Source organism: Lutjanus erythropterus, chromosome 17 (genome assembly GCF_056507025.1).
Source record: "Lutjanus erythropterus isolate fLutEry1 chromosome 17, fLutEry1.hap2, whole genome shotgun sequence".
NCBI lineage: Eukaryota > Metazoa > Chordata > Actinopteri > Lutjaniformes > Lutjanidae > Lutjanus > Lutjanus erythropterus.
In genome coordinates this window covers 4,157,279-4,180,809 of record NC_139333.1, presented here as the reverse complement: position 1 = coordinate 4,180,809, position 23,531 = coordinate 4,157,279, and the positions used below count along the sequence as shown (strand labels likewise).

Genomic DNA, 23,531 nt, shown 5'->3' with positions numbered 1-23,531 from the left:
TTTAGGGATCACGTTTGTGCAAAATAATTCGTCACTGTTACCATTTAAACTATTTTAAAATTATTTTCAATATTTTATAAAGTGTGTCTTTTAAAATAAATAATGACAGTGTAATTATTTATAGTTTACAGATCATCTCAAGAAAGAAAGGCATCAAAAAATCAAACAGGTTTCAGTGATTACCTTTATTTTTATTTTTTTTTAATGTGTTTTCATTTCTGAGGTTGTCCAGGACTGATCTGAGATCAGATGTGCGGCAGTTGACTTGAACCTTGATGCACACCTCAGAGGGTGTTTGCTTCAGTAGGCGCTCATCTGGAAATAAATGATAAAAATAGAACCATGATGAGCCTATGGGGGTTTTAAATTATGCAATGTTTGGTCTTTCATGCAAAAGCAAATATTTAACTTTTACATACACATGGAGAAGTCTGGGAACTTTTTTTTAAATACATGGACATGTTGAAGAAGATAACTGCTTTTAGGTTTTACACATTAATGTTTAAATGCAGTTTTTAGATCAAATGTACCATCAAATTGTATTAATTCTGAAAAAAAAAACAGCTCACCTTCAGGAATTCTTCCTTTCTTCTCTCTCAGCTCTTCTGTGTGTGATTTCTGTGTGCACACGGCTCTGCAGTCTCTGCACCTTTCTGTGGACACTGGTGGGACGTTCACCTATGCTAATTAGGAACAGCTGGCCTTATGACAACAATGGGATTCTTCATGATAAGAACAGAGATACAGACTATTGTGCAGTTTAAGTGCACCTACATCAATCTGACTTAGACTTTTCTTAGGATCTTTCTTAAGACCAAATCTGAGGAAAAAACTTATATCAGTGAATGAGGCCCACTGAGCTGAAACTCACTGTAAAGCTCTCTAAAGCCGAGACGAGCTGCAGTTTCTCGGGATTATTGCTGCTTTAATACTTCATGTCACAATAAAAGTGAGGAAAATTTCATTTCAGTTCAGTTTTAATCGACCTACATTAAACTGGATACACAAAAAATGAAACCTAACCTTTCTAGCGTCCGCGTGATATCTTCAGTGTTCCGGGTGAGATGTTAGGGTATGACCACAGTTATAGAATGGGACTCTTCACTTGGAAATGTGAGCTGAGGCTGGTCTGAGCCTGCGTCTGTCCCCTGCTCAGAGTCAAGAGCGTCATACAGTATATTCATGATTTGTCTTTTGACTCTGTTCCTCAGCGACGGGTTGCGTATCCTCTTCAGCTCCATGGCGACAGTGACGCCGAACGAGTCCTCGCAGTCTCTCTCTGGCTGTCTGCTCGTCTCCTGAATGACGTCCAGCATGTCCTGCAGCAGGGCGACTTTCTGTCTCTCCATGTCGTTGCTGTTTTGGGTTTTTGGACGTTTTTTGGCAGGCTGAGGAGGAGGAGGGGGTGAGACGCAGGAGCTCTCGGTGGGCGAAGGCGACGCCCCGCCGTCAAAGTCCTGGGAGGGCAACATGTTCTCCGGCTCGCTGTCACTGCTTTCCTGCTTTGGCACCACGTCTTTAATGGATCGGTCAAGCTGGAAGACAGAATAGTGTAAATCTGACATCTCTAGAGTAGATGTATGAATTTTTTTTAAACTGTATATGGCCGTTTCTTTCACTACAGGCATTTTTGACTCTCCAGAATTAGTAACAAATCAACAGCTGTGAACTTTTTTTGGTTTTCACTGTTTGTTTTTCTGTTAAAGACAAAAATGTATTTTATCGAGCATCATATGAGGAATTTAACATAAATCCAAAATTTCATTGTTGGGACTTAAAAGTGCCCGTAGTTGAAGAAACAGCCCTATACATGTAAACAGCAGTTACTGTAACAACACTCACACTCTCTTCATTGGACCGATGGTTGATGTATTTTTTGAGGAATTCGCAGGACGTCAGGATCCTCCTCTGCCTCGCCGTCATGGGTTTTGTCTTCCTCCCAGAACGCTGCGGTTTGACCAGTTTGGAATACTGCGTTCGTAGTGAGGTGGCCCTCGTCTTTACGTCCTCAACTGCAAGCCACAAAAAATGGAACACTCAACTTTTTATAGAACAACATCGGATTCTGGTTCAACCTTTATAGCAACATTTTTTCCCCATCGCACACAAAGATGAACACAATCGAGCGCTTACCTGGAAGTTCCAAAGCAGAGGCGATTTCAGCCCACTTCTTTTCCCTCTCGGTCCTGTCGTAACATCTGTCTGGGGGCAGGTTGTAAAGACATTCATGCTGCTGCCACAGTTCTAAAAACTGGTCCTCCTTCTCCACAGACCAGCTGGTCTTCACAACAGTGACGTTCTCTGCAGGTGAGTGTGACCTGCCAGAATCCAGATCCAGAGAAAAGGCTGCGTTTTCTGCCTCGCTGTCATTGCTATCCTGTTGTTCGCTCAGCATGCCTTTTGGTGATTGGTCGAGCTGGAGCAAAGATGATGTGGAAGTTAGGCATCTCAACAGGACTCAGCAATACAGACCGCCCAATTTAGGGCTGCACAATTAATCGCAATCACAATAAAATCGCAAGACCAAGTGCAATATCCAAATTGCAGAACCAGAACCAAATAACAAGTTTTTGAAAAAGGAAAAATGTGTGAGAAAACAGCATTATGATGAGGTGCTGTAGTGCTGCAGAGATTCCCTGACCTAAATAAAAATTGTTCTCCAAATGAAAGAAAACATGTTTGTTAGTTAGTAATTTTTTTTTTTAAGTGAACATGAAAATTGTGATGCAAAACCGATCATTTTCACTAATCATATTGCAAATTGCAATCATAATTTCAGTCAAAATAATCACAAAATTACTGTTTTTTGGACCAAATCATGCAGCTCTGGCCCAGTTGGCAGTAAGATAGTAAACACATGTGGGCAACAGGACCTATATTATTATCATGCTTATTATTATGGTCAGTATTAACCACTGAAGGAGGGAGAATTCAACCACATCCAAAGGTAGGTCATCATTTGCAATGGAAAGGTGGATAACAGGAAGATAATATTGTTCACAGTGCTGCTCACAGATGGGTCACAGGAAAAAACTATGGAGGAAATTCTGCAAATGTAAGATTTATATCTGCAATACAACTTCTATAAATCATTAAATGTGTGTATTGTACTGATGAGAGGAAAAAACCTTCTTCTGTGGGCCCACTTTTTAAAAAAGATAAGCCATCGCAGTTCGGTTCACAACAGGACTCAGGAAGAGTGAATTTATGCAGAAATGAACGATCCATCCTCTCATCAGGAAAACAAACCTTAAAAATAGTTGAGACAACTCGAAATTGCAAGGCAACTAACTGTAATATTTTTTTTTACTGTTGAGCCAAACTCAAACTCTGAAGTTTTGAAATAAACTAAGAAAAAGTTTTAGTTATTTAATCTTTAGTTGAGATATGATGCTTTTCTTCTTTTGAACCTTTGAGGTGTAGAAACACAAAGTTCACAGTGAGCTGTGAACCTCAGGTGCTTGAAAATTAAATAGTTTTAATTGAAAAATTTTCACTTTCACTTCGATGAGTTTACTCAATGTTTTAAATACAATGTTTGAGCGGTTTCTAAAACTCAAAGAGTCAAATATTTAAAACTTTTTTAAAACTTAAGAGTTTGAGTTCGGCTCAAAGCTCTAAAATTTATTGTAGTTGCCTTGAAGTTCTGAATTTCTCAATTTTCTGTTTTTAGAGTGTAGGACGTGTTAGTCACCATCATAAATGAGACAAAATAAGTGCATTTAAACAGAATTAACAGGCTATTATTTTTTGCTCTCATCAGTAAAACACTATACATATTTTAATGCTTTATAGAAGTTGTACTGCAGATATAAATCTTAAGTTTGCAGAGTTTCTTCCACCTGAATGACTGATCATTCCGACACACAACAAATGTGGCACATTTTGTTCACTCATCAGGCTCTGTTATAACTATTAAGACTCACGTTGCTTTCAGTGGAACGAGGGATGATGTGTTTCTTTAGGAACTTCATGGTCTTGAGGATCCTCTTCTGCCTGGCTGTCATGGCTTTATTCTTCTTCCCAGTGCGGAGTGGCTTCAGCAGTCTGGAGTACTGAGTCCGCAGAGTGGCTGCCCTCACCTTCACGTCCTCCACTGTGAGCAAACACAACAACACTTCTGTCAACAAGGGGTGTATTCCATCAAGACTGTCAATTAAATCTTAACTTCCACTCAAGGCTTAAGCCGTTCCACTAACACAATTTAGCTAACTCAAGCCAGGATTAAACAAGCTTGCACTGTGAGCAGGGATGGAGAATACAGGCAGAACCAAACAGTTGACTGACAAACAGAGGATATGTCACAAAACGGGACAGGAAAACATGGGTGGTTTTCTTCTGAGTGGTGAAGCAAAACCCTAAAGTAAACTCTTACATTCATGCTTGGTCACAATATAAATTAGAAGGTGTGAAACTGTGTTTCCACACAGCAGAAGTGGTAAGAGCGCAAAAAGACACATGACAGAAGTGTCTTTTAAGATTATTTCCTGTACTTTTTTTTTTTTTTTTGTAAGTGTACTATTTCAGGCCATGCAATTAACCACAAATATCAATAACATCAAAATATCAACCACATTTAAACAAGACTACAAAAAGAAACAGAACAAAACAAACAAGACAGAAAAAAACAACAAAAACAGGACAAGCTATATACACCTACATACACAGGGGTATCAGGGAAAAAAACAAAGGGAATGTCTGGTGTTTTCACAGTTTTACCATTATTTTTCAGTCCATGCAGTGTTTTGATATAACTAATATCCTATTTCTATTTTGAATTGTTGTATTTTGGCTTTCTTTTTTGTGAATATAGTTTTTCTATTCAAAATAAAGAGATTTAAAATGATATATTTTTTTTTTACAAAATTAAAAAATGTTTTTTTCCTATCAGAACGTCTGAACCAGTCAGTGTTTTAAGGAAATGCTCTACACCTAACCAAAATAAAGTAAAACAAAGGCATTCATCAAATAAATGACAGATCATTTCAGCTTCATTATTATGAACACACACACACACACACACACACACACACACACACACAGAATATATATCACAATCTTCTCTAAAGTTTGCAAGCACCTGATTACCCAGATAAATAAAATGTATCATTTTAAAGGATAATTCTTTAATTTTGCTGGTGACAATATTTGTATTAAAAAAATTCCTGTCTTTTGTGGTTCTGTTTCCACCCGTCAGATATTCTCTGACACACACCTTAGCTCGACTCGGAGCAGGCTAGTTCAGTGGTATATGTTACCATGGTTACTGAGCAGGGGTTTCTATAAGCCACAGTCATGGAGCAGAGCTCTCACTGAAATAAGCCAGAGTTATCAAAATAAGGCAGGCTTTTCCTTTGCACGCTGATAGAATACCTGTCAGGTGACAGCTAATGTCATGTCACAAGCATAACAAACTCACCTCCAACATAAACACACACACAGTAAATTAGCACACACAACACACACACACAGAGAGAAATGTTCTCACGCACCCGGTAGGTCCAGAGCCACAGCTATCTCCTCCCAGCAGCGCTCCTTCTCCGCTTTGTTGTGGTACGTGTCCGACGACACGTTGTACAAACACTCGTACTGCTGCCACCAGTCCACCAGTAAGTCCTCCATGTCATCTGACCACTTGGTTCGTGCAGTGTAAACTTCGTTCGCCGCCATGTTTCAAAAAAACCCATTGAAGCGAGTTCCGGTTCCGCCGCCATTTTTCTTCCTCTCTACCGTTTGGCTTTAGCTATAGCTTTTATAGCTTTTATGTGTCCTACCGCCACCGTCTGGATAGAAGTGCGGCTGTTTTCTCTCTACACCGGGATTCATCCGCAATGGAGGAATTCAGGACAGTAAAAGTACCACAATACAATACAGTTGAAAAAAAAAAACCATTACTTAAGTGAAAGTATTTAAATATTATCAGTAAAATGTAGGGGAGACAGGGGGCAATTGTAACACACAATTCTTCCAATCAGAAACAACGTTTAGATTACATTTGAACGAGTTATATAACATTTAGAGCCTTATACATTAATATATTGGCCAATATTCCTTATTTATATACAATTCAAAATGACATCAGAGTATGAAACACTTTTACTTTTGATAATCATAAATACATATAAAAAAAATAAATGGAATCTGCATTGTTTTCTGTAACAAAAAACAAAGAAACAAAAAAGGCATTTATCTCTTATCTTCATAAAAGACCTTATAGGGACAGGTGTTGCAACTTAGCATTTGTGATAAACACTATGATTGGATGGCTGTTTTCCAGTTTGTCTATGTATATTGTATCTGTCCCTATCAAATAAAGCAAGAATAAAGAAATATACACTGATATACTTGTGGTAGGCCCATAATATGGCTCTAAAACATTAAACATAGCTGGAATCTTTACTATTATGCAACCACTCAAACGTTGGATTAATAAACCATAAACTGCTCCTTCTAGAGACAGGACCAATAGCATTTTTTAACTATTTTATGTCTGTGGGTTGATATTCAACTTCCCAAGCAACAGCAAAAGAAAATAACTGAACATTTACTAATTTATAAACAAAGAAAATATCCCAGTGTGAATCGGTATATTTTATTTTATTTTATTGTGAATTAGAAAATGATTGGATGGCCACCCAGCACACTGCCTAATATCCAGTATCCACTGGGCTCTAAATGTTGTATAACTCTGTCAAATGTAACCTAAACATTTACAATGAGAATACAGTTGAAGCTATTAAATGTTGTAAAATATCTGATTTATCTGTCATTCGTAGAGGCCTTGTGTCAGTCCTTGTACAAGTTAATTTAGTTAAAAAGTTAAATTAAGATGAACTATTGGCCTTAAACTTTTTAATTTAGTCTTATAAATAGTACAAAAGTTTGTTTATTAACTTCACCTCCTGTGAACTGAATATTCCTGGCTTGAAGTATGAAAAGTAAAATTAGTTATTGTGCAGTAAAATGCTCCATGTCACTGTTTGACTGTTATATCTGAAGCCTCTGTATTGATATTACTGCTGCATTCATGTGCTTGTTGAATTTTACTGCTGTAGATGTTTAAGGTTGAGTTCATTTTAACTACTTATATACTGTTGGGGAGTTTGATCTGCAGAAATGTATCATAATCTATAAGATCATCATATGTTTGTAGTGTTGCTGTCCTGTATTAACCACATGCTACAGTTTAATTCGGCAGATGCTTTGATCCAAAGTACATCTGAGAGCTGATGCAACACAAGCAAGGATCTAGTCAGGAAAGGCCAACATGAATAAGAGCCCTAAAGCAAAAGTAAAGCTCTGTAAAAAGTCAACATTTCAGTGTGTTAGATAAACAGTCCTGTTCTCACCTTTGTGATGATGCATTTTCCAGCTGATCCAAGAGTTGTTGTTTTTTTACAGAGTTTATTTAGCTTACGAAGTGGGTGAATTTTCTGAACTTTTCAGTTTATCACAAATATTAAAAAATCAACTCATGCACTTTTCATATTGATAAACTGCTTCAGAATTTTTGTGGCGTATCACTCCAGGGATGCTGGATTGTGTTGGCTGTTTCATGTTTGTCTGGATGTACTGCAGCTCTTCACAGTCGACCTTGTGAATGAAATGTTTTCTGCTCATATTTTGCTGTTGCAGGGATTCAGAGGGGAATACTGAATGACAGGCACAGAACGAGCAGGTGAAAAAGTTCCTCCCAAATATTCTCTTTCTCAGTCTGAGATATTTGCATTATAAAAGTGAATCAACTCTGGGCTTTAGAGCGGTAAAAGCAAAACTACATTGTTCACATTGAGCCTTTTCATCTCAGAAACAACCTTTTTCAAATTTGTCCTTCAATACAGTCCCTGCCAAAACTTCCTCAAAAGTTTATTTTTGTGAGGTCAAACATTTGATCAAAACAGATAAATAAATAACAAATGAAACTCAGGATCAACAGATAATACTTCAATAATGACAAAATAAAGTATAAGTATCTAAAACAATTACTTAATGTTGAAAAACAAGTTTATAAAACAATGACTTAGTATGTCAAAATAATGACTTAGTTTATAAAACAATGACTTAGCATGTCAAAATAATAACTTTGGTTATAAAACAATGACTTAGCATGTCAAATAATGACTTAGTTTATAAAACAATAACTTGGTATGTCAAAATAAAACAATGACTTAGACTATTCTTTTATTGCTATCTCTAAGCTTGATTATTTTTTATTATTTTGAGATACTGGTTCACTATTTTGAGAAAGTTTCTCATTGTAATCATTTATAGGACTTTCTTTTCTTTTGTTTTTTTTAATCAGATTGGTGTAAACGGGCTTCCATATGTACATACTGCAGTTATTTTTCCTGCCTCTCTGTTACCTGCCTCATGACTATCTGCCTGAATCTGGAACTCCTGCCTTTTTCCTTAATCCCTGCCAGGTTAAGTCTGCCTTCCCCTGTCTCCCTGCAGGTTCTTTGACTCCTTTTGTTTTGACAGAAGGTAAAAATTAACCTTGAATCTTGATATGCTTGGTCTTCGGGTTGTGCTTAAGGATCCAGACCTGCTTTTACTGAGTTATTACAAGTCTTGTAGCAACTGCACAGAAGTAAAAGGTTTCACTGGAATCATTTTATCATCTACAAAGACATTTTCATAGTAAGACACAGATCTATTTATAGACTACCAGAAGGATCCCAGCAAGTTTAGAAAAAGGAGTCAGAATTAGCAAAAGCCCCATGAGCCTGGATTATAAAAAAGAAGATTAGAAAATCTGTATAATTCTAATCCAGAGGATTTTTTTTGGAAAACTGCATGATGGAGATGGCAGTGATTTGATTCATTTTCCAAGCACAGTTTATTTTATATTTGTTAGTTTATGCATGATAATACAGAAACAGCAAGAGAGAGATCCTGATCAGTTTGATGAAAATGTCAGTACCAGTTCTGATCAGCAGATGTCGCTGCCACACAATCTCACTGTCTGAGGAGTCTTCTTCAATATCTCCAGGTGTCTTGAACAGGGGGGCTCTAGAGGGTCCCACGCAAGAAAACAGACAATTACATGACAATATGCTCGACAATTACAAGTTTATTCTCATTGCTTTCACCCAAACTGGTAAATTCAACAATTAGAATATTTACATTTGAGTCTCTGCAGGTCCTAATTAATTTGTCATTACTGTACTACTGCACAGAATACATGGTGCAATTACAAATTAAAATTAAATTCAGTGTAGTCAAGAATTAAAAATAGATAAAAGACAATAAAGAAAAATCTTTAAGAATAAATAAATGAATAAGAGCATAAGACAAACGATAAATTCTAATTAAAAATATTTTTTAAATGAGTTTACGAAATGATCATTTCATAACTGTTATGATTCCATAAATGTAGCGCTAATGTGCAAATACTGTGTTGAAGTCTGCGGGATCCCCACTTATCTAGGAATAGATTTAACAGCTATAAAACTGTAAAGTTAGTCGGAGTTAAGATGGATAATAGATGATATAGCAGCATAAGTTATGTAATTGTACCTTCAAAATAAAATCTCATGAAAGTGGCAGGCGGAGCCACTAAAGGCTTGCAGCTCAGTTTTTAAAGAAATGAATGGTAAAAAACATCGATATGTTCAAAACTTGGTAAGACTCGGCGGCAACGCATATTCCAAACAAATAAAAAGACAAAATTTGACAGCCAAATCTTCAATATTCGTGTTACCTTATTCAATTAGGGATTTACTTTGAAAGTCACAATCGGAAGCTGTACATTTCTGCTGCTCACTTGACGCGGGCTCCTCCGCTCTGTCTCGTGCTGCTGTCCACCGCCAGCGCTCTTCCCACAGTAACTCTCCGGTGAATTTGTCCGCCACCACCTGCACTTCACCGTCCACAACAGGTGAGAACAGGCACTCCACTGTTTATAAGTAGTTAGTCGCGAAAAGCTACCTGAAACACCCACAAGTTATTGAAACTAAACCGTGTTATAGATGGAAATACGTGTGTTTTTGGACTTTGCGTGACCGGGAGTGGAACACCTTGACAGTTGAGACTGACAAGTTAGCAAAGAGGCTGAACGCCCGGTACGGAGAATTTATACGATGAAGCTAGTAGCAGCGGACAGACATTGATGAATGCGTCCGAAAATACGACCTGGTCGCCCGGTTCAAAAACGGTTTGTCTTCAGTCGGAGGTACCGGCTGAATTTCGCATGTGAAACCATGGTTATTCCCAGTACTTTTAAGGGGAGAACTCTCTGTGGTGCCAAAAATCTAACATTGCTATTTTTTTAACCTAGAGCTACTTGTAAGCACACAGTAGAACGTGTGTGATAAGTTTTAAAGAACCATTAGTGTTATAGTAAATCGACATATTTGCAAACCGCCATACACAACCTTATTTAAACAAAATCCCAACTTTTATCAACTGTTTCATCTCTCGTTAGCATACAGCAGTGGGTGTATTCTGGTGGAAGATGAGTCAGGTGAACCAATTAGAAAACTCAAGGTATTATTGATGTTACTGCAATTTTTTTTCATTTGATATATGCCGAATTCACTAGCAACAGATATGATTTCTTAAAGTTTTTTTTTTAATTTGTTATAATTTATGCATATGTTGTTGATAAGCAAGGTGGGATAAAATTGCCAGATTTGAGAAAGGAGTTTGGTCTGAAATTGTCTGCATATGATTCAGTATTACAAGGAAATTTGTGCTCCAAAATATACTAATGGGCTGTGACCAGATTTGAAGACTTCAATCAAAAATACACATTTTTCCTCTCACTTGTAGTGCTAGTTATACATCTAGAAAGTTTTGTTGTGAGCCATTGAAATGTCTGCCTTCTCTCCATTGTATTTTTTTCTTTTTTTGGGGGTGGACTGTACCTTTACAGGAATAGGTCAGTTAGTGATAGTTAGTGATGGAGAGATTAACTGGTCTGGGATTGAATGAGATACCTATTGATAATGGGAAAACTGCCATCATATAAGCCAAATATCACCCTCTCCAAATCAATCAAACTCCATAGGTGAAATTGGTCATTTTATCTTGCAGAGTTGCAGGTCTACCACTGCCTCAATCTGTTAGTTTGTCTGTGTTATTGAGTGACTTTGGTGAATCAGAACTATACTTTCAAAATATTAAAGTCCCACAAAAACACAAACAAAGTTACAGATTGCAGCAGTGGTAGACCCGCAACTCCTGTGTTCTTTGAGGTTAAACTACTGATTTTGCCTATGGAATCTCGTTGGTTTGGAGAGAGCAATATTTGGCTTACATAACAATGGTTTCCCAACAGAAAAGGCTGTCTGACAGCAAAGTAAAGCAGTGTACCCAGCTTCAAATGATCCAAACACACCTTTAAGATGTCAGAACAGTGACAATATCTTGAGATACTTTCACTTGCTTCCTTATAAAAATAATTTTCACCTGCTTATGGTGAATATTTTGAGACACAATATGAAATTGAAGGATTTATCTTACATGTGTGACACCTGTCACTCAGGACTTCATAAGAAAATCATCCATGACCACCATCCCACTGCTCTATCTGCTGACATTAAGGCTAACAAGCCCATTTTGGACTCCTTGTTTACATTCTGGCTCACGTCAGTGTAGTGAAGGACTATGCAGTTGTTTACTGGCTGGCAAGGTGCCTGGCTAGTTTTAGATCATGTGTCAGTGCAAAGATATGGCATCTGCTGCTGGGTTACCCTGCTGCATGAACACCTACTGTAGTCGTGTGAAGGAATAACTGAACTATAACAGCCCTAAATAGGGTGGGAGACAAGATAGTCCGCACATGGTTTTGACTTGCAAAGTGTACTCAGGGTGCAATAATAGACTATGATTTCAGCCTCAACTAAAGACAAACGCCTGCTGCAGAAACAAATTATTTACGTGCGGGCATGTCTTTTGGGATGTCAAGAAGAATAAAATGCTTCTAAACAAATTCAACTGACTGTTTTTACATCTCCAAACTTTTGGATGTTGTATAATTTCTCCATTGCTTGCATTGTAACTGCTCACTATTGACAAGGTAGGCAGTTCAAACAGAGCTCTGTCTCCTCCATGATTGCCTCTTAGCTTCATTGAGAGTCCTAATTGTGGTTTTGTTTTGCACACAGAATGGACTCCAGTTCTAATTGGAGGCTGTGTGGCTCACTCAAACACCCTGTTTGATGTAGAAACAGGAGGACTGTTTCTACACTTGTCTGGGAGCATTTCTCGTGGTTATTATGTGTCCCTGTAGTGTTGTGTCTTTACTTGCTGTCCCCATATGATTGATATTTCACTTGAATTGGTTTTGAAGCAGTGGTCAACACTGCCTCAAGTTCCTTCGTGAAGAGAAAAATGTGCAAGTTTTTCCTTAAATGCAGGCTGGCAGAATGCCAGACACGGTGTTGACTGACTTGATGCTTCCTTAAAGTTGGGGGAATGTTATTGATGGACAGAGACCTTATTCCTGCACGGGAAGAGCAACAGATTAGCTGCACGCTCCTGAGGGAGCGGGCTTCCTGGATCTGAGAAAACAAACCAAAGTTGGGTTCAAGTTAAAGTCACATCCCTGATCCTGACAGCCTTCATTTATCAGAAGCTGTTCTGTTGATAGCTAATAAGGCATAACACTTTACCTTGGCACTCATGCTGTTGAGTGGCGCATTTGGCACAATAAATGCCGCTATGATTAGTCGACTGACAGAAAATCAATAAATTGATAGTCATCTATTAATTTAAAATGACTAACATTTCCTGGTTCCAGTTTATCATGCGTGAGGATTAAGAGGGTTAAGATTTGTTGTTTTTCATTATTATTTAGTTATGTTTCCATCCAGGACTGCAACTAACTATTATTTTTATTATTATTTTTTAATCAATTAGTTAATTGGCCTGGTTAATTGGCCTTGGTTAATTTTGACTTTTTCTTCTTAAAAAATACTCAAACCGATTAATCTATCATAATCGATTAAGTGATCAATCATTGCAGCTCTATTTCACTGTCTCACTGTTGTGGCTAACAGACGTTTGAATAGAACAGAGCTATTGTTAATATCATCAGTAACACCTGTACTTTTCCTGCTATGACTAGTCAAAATGTAAGTTGTGAAAATGAACTATATGATATGTAAAATAATATATAAGCAACCTTTTTCTCTGCAGCCACATAGTAGGGTAAACAGAGGTTTTAGCATTAAAGTTCTATTTAGCGTAGCAGAGCCTTTCCAGTGATCCAGCATGTACAATCGCAGCACCCTGACTCTGTTTGACCTGAACAGAACCAAACCTTAGACCTAATTAGTATCACTGGTAACACCTGTGTTAACCCTGCTATTATATATCAATATGGCAGCAGAGAAAAAGTTCTATTTCTTTTTTAGGTACAGCCAATAAATGTCTTGAAACTAGCAGCCTTACAAGAACTTTACCTAATTAAAATATACTTAAATTGGCAAAATTAAGATTATATTACAACCCTGTAATTATAGCCAGGAAAAGTCCAAATTTGATCAATTATTCAGTGCTTTTGGTACTTGTCATTTTTGATACTCTGTGCTACAGACACATTCTGGACAGTAACAACAGAACACTGAGGTTTGTCATGTGGTGGTGAGTCATGGTTATGGCAGTGCGACAGAGGGCTCATCTTTCGATTGAATGTATGTTTTTAGTGATGGTAGACTTAAAGTGATTTCTCTCTGTCTCTTTCTTTCCAGCATTCCCTCTGCAGTGTAATGGCAGGGTGGGTTGCTGCTGCCTCCAGTTTGACACAAACAGAATATGAACACACACTCAGCCCTGCAGGCAACTAAACCTCTACCAATCCTACAGTAACTCCACATGTAACGGCGCCGACAAACAGAGATAATGGACCCAAACACCAACGACAAGAGGAGAAAGACCTCCTGGACCAGTTTACCTCCTTCACTCTAGATTCACAACCTCACTCCATGGCTGGGATTCAGCAGCTACCTGTGAACTTGCTGACAAATGTATGCTGAAAGCGTTTGTCTGAAGGAGCACTGAAAAGTTAAAAAAAACACCCTGTGGACTGCAGGCAGTGTGTGTGTCTGTGGTTTGGTCTGTAATCATGGGGAAGGAGCAGGATCTGCTGGTGGCGGTGAAGAGTGGAGATCTTCTTCTGGCCCACAAACTTCTCTCCAAAGTCAAGTGCAACAAAACCAGTGAGTATGGAGCTTACAGAGGCAATTTTCATTACATGCGTGGAAATAAAGGTGCTAACTAGCACCACAAAGGCTTTTTGGCTTGGTTTCTGGTAGAACCTTATACAATAATTAAAGTGATTAAAAATGTATTAATTGATAATTAATTGATTGTCAAATGAGGTGCAATTACTGCTTTTTCAGGACTTTGTTTTGTCTAGCAGAAGCATTTGTTGATTAAGGAACTTAAACTTCAAATTAAAAAAAAAGAAAGATAAAATGAGAAAAAAATGATATGTTTTGTATCTTATTACTTATGAATGATTAATTGATTAATCAGTTGTTAGTATTTAACTGTTGGTTATGGAAAAGGAGTTTCTAAGGAGAACCTTTTTATATTCCAAGGGTTTCATCAAGAACCCACTCAGAGAGTACTGCTGAGAAACCTTTTATATTAAGATACAAAGATGATGAGAGAGTTCTTCAAGGGTTTCAACAGTCCTTGAAGAATTATGTCCTCCAACAATGGTTCTTTGGATCAAAATGATTCTTAATGGAACCCCTACTTTTAAGTGTTCTTAATGGAATCTGTAGTCTTACAACGAACCCTTGATGAACTCTTTATTCAAAAAAAGCAGTCTTCAGAAGTAAATGGTTCTGGGTAGAACCTCAGCACTTCAGGAAGAACCCTTTTGGAACCCTTATTTCTGAGAGTGCACAAAGAGATTTTGTGTTGCTCTTTGCTCTGGCCGTGGGACTGTAATTGTTTCCACTATGAACCAGAACATAGATAGCAGAGGCAGAGCTGTTATTGTGGCTGATGTCTTCGTTACTTCTAACCGGAGCACACTTTTCTTTGCGATAACTGCTGGATCAGGTTCAGCTGTCGACCACAGAGTGCAGCCCCCTCTGGCAGTCAGGTCGGGGACAATTTGAAACTAAGTGGATTCAAACTGCGGCAGAACCCAAGCTAATCTCCTAAATGCGGACCCCTGCAGCTTGTGCGTCTTGCTGTGTGTGGGTCGTACGAGGCTTTCTTCTTTCCTTATCTGTGTAGATTCTAAGTCAGGCGACAAGTGAACTTGCTTTACAGTAGCATTGTTGTAAATGACAGGGTTCTCCGTTATCCAGGCCTGGGGAAAGTTAAGGCCAAGCAGGCTGTGAAGTTGAAGCCTCTCTTTGTGGCGTTATCTGCTCTGGGCTTTCATCAGTACGGCTGGCTGCTCAGTGACAAGCTCTGGGAACAAAGCTGTGGCTGTCAGGAAAAAGCCTGTTACACACTTTACACACTACACAGACAGCGAGCGCTGCTTGGCTGAGAATATTAAAAGTGATATTGTCTGGTTTTTGTACTGCTGTGTACTTGTGTTTTTGAGCAACCAATGACTGCCAGACTGACTGGAAAACTGTGCCTGGGGAAAGTCAATGAGTAATACTCTCTGCAGCTGTTTCTATAAACTCCCATCAAGGTGCCCTTGAGCAAGGCACTCCATCTGTTTTGGCTGAGCAGCTCAGAAGCCAAACACAAATGCCCAGTCGTACTGGGCAGCTCCCAGGTGAGAATTATGGAAGACAAACATGACTCATTAAAATGCTAAAATCTATACTATATACGAATAGATATTTGAAATGCTAAAAAAAGAATAAATACAGAGGTAAAAGTGAACTAAATAAATAAACAATAGCTAGAAAAAGCTTAATTATTATTGAAGAAAATGAAAGTGTGCTTGCGTAAATGCCCTGGTCACAACATCTTGTTCTTCAGATAATAGAAAACACGTTTGTTTGGTACAAATCCCAAAAAGTATCAGATCACATTTTTTTTTCCTTTTTTTCCCCAGTAAAAATTAAAATTGTAATGCAAAAATGAAAATTCAAACTGTTTCACATATCACAAAATAATCGCATTATGACTTTTTTTTTTTTACCATATTGTATAGCCCTATCCAAAAGTTAAAAAAAACCAAACTCTCAGCTGTCCTCCTACCTGTAAATGGCTCTGCCCCTCCTTTGTGGGTTGCTGCTGCAGACAGGGTGAGAAGCTGGAGTGCAGAGAAATCTTTTAATCCCAAAAGTTTGAAACATAAACTCTTGGGTGTTTGTTCCTCCAGAAGCTCCGATCTGTCCCTGGCACTCTCTTCTATAGCTCCCTGGCTTTCAGCAACTGTCTGTCAGCTCTGTTCCTCAGCGCCACCTCTGTCCTTTTCATTTACTTTCAGGCTGCAGATTGGATTCCGCCATATTGCTCAGTTGTTACGCTTGTTCCTTGGCAATGCGCAGTCATGACTTTAATGATGAATTGTGATGGAAACATGTCACTTAGGTGGACATGCAAATTTTCGCTCCTTTTCTGGTGCGTTGCTATGAAGATTTGCAGCTTGAAACAAAAGTTCAAGCACTGAAAGAAGCTGAAATATCAGTCAAACTAAAGTTAATAAATTGAGATGTTGGTTGAAGTGGAAATCCTGAGTTCCAGTTCCAGTGTATTAAGACAATGTTAGTTGTCTGAAGTGTTGTCTGAATTGTAGCAGTTGAAGTATACTAACTCAGGTGACTCTCCTGTGCTTAATTAAAGTTATACCTTCACCCATCAATAATAGCAGCTGGCTATATATATGGTAAAAGATTTGTATATTTTTATAGCTTATCTTTTTTCCAGCTGAGCAATGGACAAAGATATTGCAGAAATTTGTCCTAAAAATTGATAAATTATTGCATAAATGGATAAAAAAATTGCATTCCCCTTTGTATTTCTCTAATTTATTTATATTTTTTTTATATTCTTGGGGGCTTTTATGCCTTTAATTTGATAGGACAGCTGAGATGAGGATCAGCCAGGGTGCCTCATGTTTTTCTCTCTTAATCTCCCTCTTTCAAACTCAACAATACAACACTATCCTGGAGTCCCCTCACAGGACCTTGTCAATGATGTAGTCATTTGTCACTCCAGTCAGAGCCTGCAGCGTCTGACAGCAGCACAGCAGATGCTGTGGCTGGCAGTGAGGCCTCCGCTCATGACCTCCACTGTCTCCCATTTACAGCATGGCCCTGTCAATAAGGGCTGATTGATTTGTTAGTAGTGACCTGCTTTGGAAGGTTTTTAAAACCAGCCACGCCAAAAAATAGGGGCTGTGCAATATAGTACTGACAGGTTATTTATTTTACTTACTTGCTTATGTAAGCTCTGTTTTTACAGTCTCTAAATTTTTCCTGATTATGTTCACAGCCTTTTGTGATGTCCTTGTGACATTATGATAACAAACAACTTATCCATATGTGTAAAGCTTCTGGAGGGGTCAGGTGCTTTCTAAGCTGTTATGGTGGTGTCAGGCTAACATGCTGGACATTCCCAAGCCTCCAGGCTAAGCCCTGGGCCGGGGCTGGGTGCAGATGGAAGAGGGAGGCACCTGCACATGGACTGAACTCTGTAACTGGAGGGAGTGTCGGGGGGACTTACGGGTCAGGGAGTGACCAAGCATGTGGTGGACAGACAAAAACACAAAGTATCAGACAAGTGGAGGGTGCGTTAGGTCATCTGGTCTGGCTGGAGGGGACTCTGTGTGTGTGTGTGTGTGTGTGTGTGTGTGTGTGTGTGTGTGTGTGTGTGTGTGTGTGTGTGGGTTAATTCAGGATTGTGACACCTTTACAAAACTGACACACTAGGTGTAGGATAACGTTACGGGACCTGATCAAGTAGTATTTTTGTAAATAAACTCTTTTTAAAAGTGCATCTTAATGTCCTAAGCAGTAATTGGTCAAAAAGGGCTAATTGTATTTGTATAAATCTGGGATTTTCAAACTCTGGTACTGTGGAACTGCTCAGAAGTAAAGAAGGTAAAATATTGTCATTGGTTCAGTGAATTAGGTTTTGGCTACAACTTGATCAGTGTTTTCAGTCTGTATTTATTTACATTTCAGCACCATTAAAAGTGTGCCAAATGATCTATATACAGTTCCTGATTTGAGTGAACCCATGAATGTACAGACAGCCATAACTGGATCATTTTGATACCCAAGAAAACTTAAAACCATGATGATTCTTAGGCAAGTTTTGGAGTAATAATCAGCATCTGTTTTCTATATGACATCTAAGTAGATTAACTGCAGTTTTAATGGAGTCAGATTGCTGCATTAGGCACTAAGGGTACCTATTAAAGTACCTTAACTGCATCCATTAGCTGCTGCTCAAACTGTTTACTCTGTTGGTAAATGGGCCAAAACAGCAGCCAAACTACAATAACCAATGTCTCCAATTCCATGCCCCAATTCTACCTTCCGTCACAGTTTGAAAACCTCTGTTTTATGAGGAGAGGCTCTGTGTGTTGCTTAGCTTAAATGCAGTTTTTGAGAAACAAATGGTCAAAAGTCTGCATATAGGGTGCAACTGACTGTAGCTAATGATTATTTTCATTGTCGACGAATCTGTTGATTACTTTCTCAATGAATTGATTAGTTGTTTGGTCTATAAAATGTCAGAAAATGGTGAAAAATATTGATCAGTGTTTACTAAAGCCTAAGATGAAATCTAAAAATGTCTTGTTTTGTCCACAACCCCAAGATATTAAGTTTATTGTCACAGAGGGGCAGAGAAACCAGAAACTATTCATTTGAGGGGCTGGAACCTGAGCACAAAATGTTGGAATTTGCCATGGAAAATGTCCTAATAAAACCAGTATCAGCCCTCAAAATAGCACTGTTTGTGTTATAGCAGCAGTAGCTGTTGTGATGTTGGGTTAAGAGACCTGATGGTAAAGCTGGCTGGGAGGTGGCAGAGGAGACTTGCAGTGTCCTGAGGGGATTAGCTGTGGCACTGAGGCTGTCTGATGGACAGGGAGCTGAGATGGGAGGTTTCTTCTCCGATCAACCATCTGCTGACATCAGGTTGGGTGCTCAGGCAATTTAAGTGGACTTACCTCAGCCTCCGTCTTTTTGCTTAGCTGTTACAAGCTGACACATCAGGTGGGCTCACTGTAGATATATACAGCGGTTGCACAGAAGGCTGCAGCCTCTGTCCAGCTACTCACACTGTGGTGTATTTAGAGTGACAGCTTGACTCATAAAGTCATCTCACCTAAAGTGTTCCTCTCTCACAAACTCTTGACCAGGAGTGGACTGAAGTGGGTGTTGTTTGCCCCTCCCTAAATGGGGACCATTAGAGACTAGAGGTTCCTCAAAGGCTTTCATGATTACAGTGTCTTTTGTTGCAACACATGCTTGCTTTCATCTTGACCAACAGCCCAGCCCTCTCTTCTGTCATGCTAAATACAAGGCCTTTAGGTAATTCTCAATGGACAGATGGACAAACAGCCAAGTCACAAAGGCAAAAGATCATATTTGAACATCTATTGTGGCAGCCTTCTGATCCATAAATAATATACTGATGACTCAGACCTCCACAAGTCTTGGGCACTTTATCACCAAACACGCAGGTAACAGCAGTAAGCCGTGCTTAATGCTGCTTTCCAGACAACTCAGAACTCAAAAATTTCTGACCTCCTACTAGAAAAAGTACAATAGAATGCCACTCAAAGGTCACACAACAATGGCAGCATCCCTGGAAGCCTACAGACTATCATACATTAAAACCTATCCTGCATGTAAAGTGACCAAAAATAAAATGCATAATGGTGTCTGTTACCTCATGCATCATTTATACAAGGAGGGTGCACTGCTGAGGGTTCAGTTGTGTGTACATTTGCCAACAAAACTGGTTAATCTGGAACGCTTTGAGGTCAGGTTGTGGGAAATTTCAATTGGGAAATTCCGACCTCCGACTTTGTCTGGAACACAGCATTAATCTACAGGCTGACTCACAAAGTAGTTGTGATTAGCACATCATAATCAGATCACTGCTACGATATTACCAGCTGAGTCCTAGCTGAATACCAGTGAATGATCCGTCATAATGATGTGTTATGCTAGATATTGAAAACTCACCTTAATCAACCACTTTGAAAACATAGAGATCACCCAAGTTAAACAGATTCACGGGGCCAACAAATACTAAGTATGTGAGGTTTGGTGCTAATCAAATCTGGTTTTATTTCTTGTTAGAGCACAGCCATCATTTTCCAGTGATCAGTAATGCAATGTCAGATTTGAACAACCTGCTGTACTAAACTTAAACTAAAAGTATTGCCTTTCTAGAGTGGGTGAACAACATTGAACCTTTAAGAAACACTCATACCCCTTTTCCACCAACATAGAACTGGTTCGCATGCCTAATTTTGAGCCACTGGGTGCATTTTGACACCCCTCAAAAATTTGTTTGGAACCCAAAAAGTTGGTAACTAGATGGAACCAAAAAATACAGTTTTCCTTGACCTGAAGTGTGAACGAAAGTGCTTGTGTCATATCCTACAGATCGTTGTGCATTCTGCAACCCCCTCTGTTGATGACATCTTTGACTATAATGGTTCTGCTCAAAATTGGTGTAAAAATGGGCTGGTTCACTAGATAGCACCAAGGTTCCAAGAAACTTGATTGGAACAAGTTTAAGAACCGCAGCAAATTTGATGGGAAAGGAATATCAAGGAAGGCTGAGGGTAATGTTGTTAGTTTGCAGGCATTTGGTCATAAACCAAAGTATTGGACAAAGTGATACTTTGATCTGATGACAGCACTATTAGAAACCAGTCAATAAAATTTATCCTCCGGGGACCAAAGAGGTCAACCACTACTGACCTACTGACCTACCTATCTACTTACCTACAGTATCTAACCCACTTACTTATCACAATGACGCAAAACAGAGAAAAGTAGTAATTCCCCACATCAAATCAAAGAATCTTTTACATGTTACATTATGTTTGAAACACTACTTCAGCAGTTCACCAATGGACATAAGATTTGCTGAAGAGTTTTCATGCCAATCAAGTTCTTACCTGAGTATTACAGTTCTGGTTAGGAAAGAGTGATGTCTTATTGCCATGTGCCTAGAACTCCACTGAGATTTATTATGATCTTTTTTTTTTTGTTATGAGGCGTCTCATTTCCCCTCTAAAGAAAAGCTCTGAAATCCTCACATCAGCTGCAACACTAGTGAAACTCATTGCTGTAAATGGAGGGTTCCCTTTGGGAACCTGCTCAAAAATTCTGTTCACACTTCAAAAACCGAAACTCACAATGGTTGTGCCACTGATGGTATTTTCTTCTTGATTAATAAGTAATGGCCTTTCTAGTATAAGTTATACTTTCTAAGTTTCTCAAGTAAACTTAGGTCTGTTCATTCAATGTATTTTTCTTTGTTCACATCTTTGTTTTGCGGATATAGGCCTGTACCATCAAGTCTCATTTGAAGCTCTGCTGGTGATGATCTAATTCATCATTGAATTTCGGCCACAGCAGGCAGCTGTTTGGCCACTGTACACTGCCTGCTTAGCACTAAATGGGACACATTTAGAGACTAGCTGTTGGAGCATTTAGCAGCCATATATCCCCTCAGGAGCTGGTAGAGACTAAAAACAGAGCTAAAAGAAGAATCACTATTTGACTTACTTTCATCAGGTGGACACAAATTTGACTGCAAATGAATGATAAATGTTGGATGTGTATGCAGCTGTTCATCATATCAACTTAAAGGGAGATGATATGTCAGTGTTCACAACTTATTTGTGCTGCCTTCAAATGGCCAGAAGTTTAAATTTATGATGACTTTAAAAGGAATAGTGAAATATTTTGTGGAATACACTCCAGATGTTAAATAAGGGCTTCTAAACACCGACCCTGCTTGGTCCAGACTTTCAGGCTTTTTAGTTTGATCCCACCCAAAATTACAGGTGTGAAACCTCCTCCAGACCACAGTCAGAAACAAAAACAGCCAAACCTTGGCCTGACTGAAAGGTGTTTTCTGTCAGGATTAAATTAAAACATGGTTCAAATAAGTTTTAATGTGAAAACATTTTTTTTTGGATGATTTGGGCTTTCAGACTAATTACAGGGAGTTCTCGCAGGCTATTGTCAGAAGCAGAAAAAGGAAAAACATCGCAACAAAACGAAATGAGCCATGGATGCACATGGAGAGAGGGGAAGACCAAGTACTTAATAGACTTTTGGTCTGACAACTTTTTAAAGAGCCAGCTGGAAAAAACTCTCAAAACTTCCAACCTTTTCAATTAATTTCAAGAAGATTGGAGAGACAGGAATTGAACTGACAACATGCAGACAAAACTTTTTTTTTTTTTAGGAGAGCTAAGCCCAGTTTTTCATTTAGGACAGAGCCAGGCTAGCTGCTTCCAATTTTAATGCTATACTAGGCTGTTGCCATCCTTGAGCCAGATATTTACTTAAAGATGTCAGAGGGAAACTTTGCAGATTTTTTTGTATCATTGCAGCATGTGCAGGCTGTTTGAACAATTTGTACTTCCACATTTTTTGCATGTCCACGAACAGGCAATAGATGTGCTCATGTTACAAAGTAGATCAAACTGTCCAAAGAGGCAGTGCTGATTCTGTCACTGCGATGCTTATTTTCAGAAACATACTTTTGTGCCCTGTTTAGCTATAATAAGAGAAAGTATGTGACCAGGTCGCCATTTTTTTCTGCTTCAAAATTGAGAAGCCAAAACCAAACATCTGGCACTACTAGGGTTTAGACGACTAACACAGTGAATTCGCCGCTTTTGCGCATCTCCCAGCTGGAGAGGATGGGAGGAGTTGGGTGGGGGGGGCGATGATATCGGCAATTGCCAATGGATAGGCTGACGATGATTGTTTGGAAAATTATAGCACATTGCCCAACTCTAGGCAGTACATCACCCACCAGCAGGAGCGTTTAGTGGTCTGGTGTGGTGCAGTGCATTCTGGTTGTTGTAAGGGTTCTACTTTTTGAACAAAGGGGAACTGTGCAGCCCCTTTTCTCTTTTTTCTCCGGTCACGTAGCACCAACTGTAAAAATGTTTGCGTCTTTCTACTGCAGAAGTAGCCCAGTGTCATGTAAAGACCATCTCTCTGGGGGTGAAATACTTCTTTAAGTTAGGATTTTTCATTTTCTGGATCAGTAGCTGCCTTTTCTTAAACAACCTCCACCCCCACCCTTTATCCTGGCATCCTCCTTGTATTCCTTCATCCCTGTACCTTGAATTAGGGATGACCCATCTGGCCCAGTGTCAGATTAGAAATCTGTTAGACTTAAGAGTATGTAAGAAGAGTGCTTGTGCATGTGTGTGTGTACGTGTGGATTATGTGTTGTCTCCATGCATATATACATCATATGCCAACATGAGTAACTGATTTTTAAATGTTCAAACTTTTATCTTAAACCTCACCTGCAGTGGTTTGAGTCTACAGCAGCAGGGTGTTGTAGTTAGCCCATTAGCTAACCGGCTAACTGGGCTAATCAGTCTTCTGCTTTATTAGCCAGACATTTGGGTAGCAGCCAAGTAGTGT

At 38.9% G+C, this 23,531-nt stretch overlaps 2 protein-coding genes across 2 annotated transcripts in view; one reads left to right on the top strand and one right to left on the bottom strand.

Annotated features, from left to right (window-relative positions):
- Window positions 1-1,057: 1,057 nt before the first annotated feature.
- Window positions 1,058-5,720, bottom strand: LOC146311553 (uncharacterized). The gene is made up of 5 exons (XM_084741060.1): window positions 5,493-5,720; window positions 3,927-4,096; window positions 2,134-2,416; window positions 1,843-2,012; window positions 1,058-1,535 (listed from the first exon to the last, which is right to left on the bottom strand). Exons 1-5 carry the CDS (start codon window positions 5,668-5,670, stop codon window positions 1,068-1,070), a joined length of 1,269 nt encoding a protein of 422 aa, XP_084597186.1. The 5' UTR covers window positions 5,671-5,720; the 3' UTR covers window positions 1,058-1,067.
- An 8,237-nt stretch (window positions 5,721-13,957) lies between these two features.
- The window catches only part of caskin2a (CASK interacting protein 2a), a 94,466-nt gene continuing 84,892 nt past the window's right edge, over window positions 13,958-23,531 (top strand). Inside the window, exon 1 of the mRNA XM_084740948.1 lies at window positions 13,958-14,165. Within this exon, the coding sequence (XP_084597074.1) occupies window positions 14,072-14,165 (94 nt within the window). The 5' untranslated portion in view covers window positions 13,958-14,071. The remainder of the gene's footprint in view (window positions 14,166-23,531) is intronic.